At 52.3% G+C, this 2,627-nt stretch overlaps 1 protein-coding gene across 1 annotated transcript in view; it reads left to right on the top strand.

Moving 5' to 3' along the window:
- Positions 1–2,043: 2,043 nt before the first annotated feature.
- Positions 2,044–2,627, top strand: part of LOC107107225 (cytochrome c oxidase subunit 7C, mitochondrial) — a 2,932-nt gene continuing 2,348 nt past the window's right edge. The window contains exon 1 of the mRNA XM_015407483.1: positions 2,044–2,192. Coding sequence (XP_015262969.1) covers positions 2,118–2,192 — 75 coding nt within the window. The 5' untranslated portion in view covers positions 2,044–2,117. The remainder of the gene's footprint in view (positions 2,193–2,627) is intronic.

Here is a 2,627-nt window from a genome sequence, read left to right as displayed (position 1 = left end):
CCCTGGGGCACCTCACTTTGGAGCAGCTGGCACAAGAACCATGTGTTGGACCAGGACACAGCATATGTCTCCTCAAAGGGGAGAGTTCACTGAACATGAAGGTGTATGACATGTGGTGGTCCAATCCTTATTCCCGGATGTAGTGGGCAAACAGTCAAACCAGTTCCTTGTTCAAATATTTTTTTGAAATACAGGGTTCTTGTGTGCACCTGAAATGGAAGCCTGTGGCTCTGGAACCAGTGTTTGGACTAGGCATCACTGTATGTAATCTTGTGGGGGAAAGTCTCCATAGCATGGGGATGAGTCCTTTGGGGTGGTTCAAAGATTGTTTTGGGGTACAGCTTGGCCCCAGTATCTGCCTGTGTAATAGTCCTGGGGGCACCTCACTTTGGAGCAGCTGGCACAAGAACCGCGCTTTGGACCAGGACACAGCATATATCCCCTTGAAGGGGAGAGTTCGCTGAACATGGGGGTGTATGAAGTTTGGGGGTCCAAATCTTATTTTGGGGTTCAGAGCTTTTAAACTCTCCTCAGTGTTTTTGGATGAATTCATGAATAAGATGCAAATAAGGAATGAATAAGGAACTGGGAATAAGGAACCAACTTCAGCCTCCTAGTGGCTAGATGTTCGGGCAAGGGAAGGGATCACACAGCCTCTCTGCAATGAGTAATGGGGCTGCCCTCTATGGCCTCAGTTTGCCTGGCAAGGGATGGGATGAGGCTGCCCCAGCTGGCCTTGCCTTGGGAAGTGGCCTTTCCACCTGGTATCACTATGGTGAGGTAAACGAAAGGGCTGCCCCACCTGTTCTCAACTTTCCCAGCAAGGGATGGGATGGTGTTGTCTGGCCCAGTGTCACTGTTGCAAGAGATGGGCCTGCCTCATGCTGGAGAGGCTGCATGGCCAGGCCTCAACACAGTGAGGGACAGGACCACCCATCCACCAAGCCTCACGTCTCCCAGCAAGAGGCAGGTTGGGGCTTCCCCTAACTTTGCCGCTGAGGGACTGCCCTGCCCTCCAGCTGCTGATCAGCTCACCGGCAAGGAGACTTACCTGAAAAGAAAGATCTAGGCCTTTTTGCTGGCATTGCACAGGAAGTGACATCATCACACCAGTAACATCCAGGCGACACTCTGATATTTGGGCAAAACCTGTATGGTAGAAGCCAGTTTTTCCATAAGAGTTTTTGCCCAAATACCAGAGCGTCAACTATTTGCTGGTAGGATGATGTCACTCCTGTGTGACACTGGCTACAAGGCCTGGGCTTTTCTTTCTGCAGGTAAGCCCGCCCCCCATCTCCTGCTGGTTGCCAGGAGGGAGGTAGCAACCCTACCTGGAGAGCTCCTATTACAGTTGATCCCCAGAATACAGAGATCACTTCACCTGGATAAAAGTAGGGTTGCCAGTCTCCAGGTGAGGTCTGGAGATCTCCTGCTATTACAACTGATCTCCAGACAATACAGATCAGTTCCCATGGAGGACATGGCTGCTTTGGAGAGTGGACTCTATGGTATTGTATGCTGCTGAAGTCCCTCCCCTCCCCTGCCCTGCCCAGGTCCCACCCCCCAAATCTCCAGGTATTTCCCAACCCAGAGCTGGCAATCCGAAGAAAATAGCTGCCTTGGACAGTGGACTCTATGGCATTATGTACCCTGCTGAGGTCTCTCCCCCAAACCCTGCCCTCCCCAGGCTCCACCCTCAAAATCTCCAGCTATATTTCCCAGCCCAGAGATGGCAACCCTATTAAGACCTCTGAAACACTCAAAAGTAGTAACTCTATATACAACTGAAACCCAGTTAATACAAACGATTCCAAACATTGCTTAAATTAAGACTGGGATCCTCCGTTCTCGCAGGAAAGCCTACATATTAGTGTGTGCGCAAAGTAACTCCTTTCGTCGCTATTTCTCAAGCCTGATCTGTCAGGCATGCCTTGAACGATCCCACATTGCCGGTTTAGTAACCAAGAAAGAAACTACAGCTCCCATGATGCTTCACCAGCTATGTTCCTTCGGCCACCGTAGTTTCTCGCATAATATCGCGGAGCTGGGTTGTGGCGCATCTGTTGAAGGTCGTGTGAGAGGCTTCGTTTCAGCTTTAAGCTCGTCTTCGCGGGGTCATGTTGGGTGCCAGCGTCCGCCGCTTCGCTACCTCGGCCGTTCGCCGTACGCACTATGAAGATGGTCCGGGAAAGGTATGACGGGGGGAGAGAAAAATGATCCTGCTTCCTTGTTAACACTCGCCGGCGTGGGAGCTCCCGAGGCCTTACAGGCCATGTAGAAGTCCCCGGAGGCTTCTCCTTTTCTCAAGGTGTCCCATCACGCCTCTCCCTTTTCTCAGGGCTCGATTTGGGCTTTTTAAGGCTGCGGCCGGGTTTTGAATGCCGGGGACTAGCACGTGAAATAGTATGCCGGCATTCTTAAACGAGACACGACCAACGCCTGGACAAGGGGAAATGTGGTTGTCGGCGCCAAGCCCACCCCCCTCCCCCGGAGATCTCTGCGGGTTGGTTGGGCCTGGTCTACGGGGTCTACGATCGTTCTCACCCCGCTGTTTGAATCCTAATTTCCCTGTTCCTAGGGCTCGCCGGGGTGGGGAGCTGTGTAAGTAAATGTGTGTGTGTGGGGGG

This window comes from Gekko japonicus, unplaced genomic scaffold (assembly GCF_001447785.1).
Source record: "Gekko japonicus isolate JY-2015 unplaced genomic scaffold, Gekko_japonicus_V1.1 scaffold774, whole genome shotgun sequence".
NCBI lineage: Eukaryota > Metazoa > Chordata > Lepidosauria > Squamata > Gekkonidae > Gekko > Gekko japonicus.
This window is presented reverse-complemented; position numbering and strand designations above follow the sequence as displayed.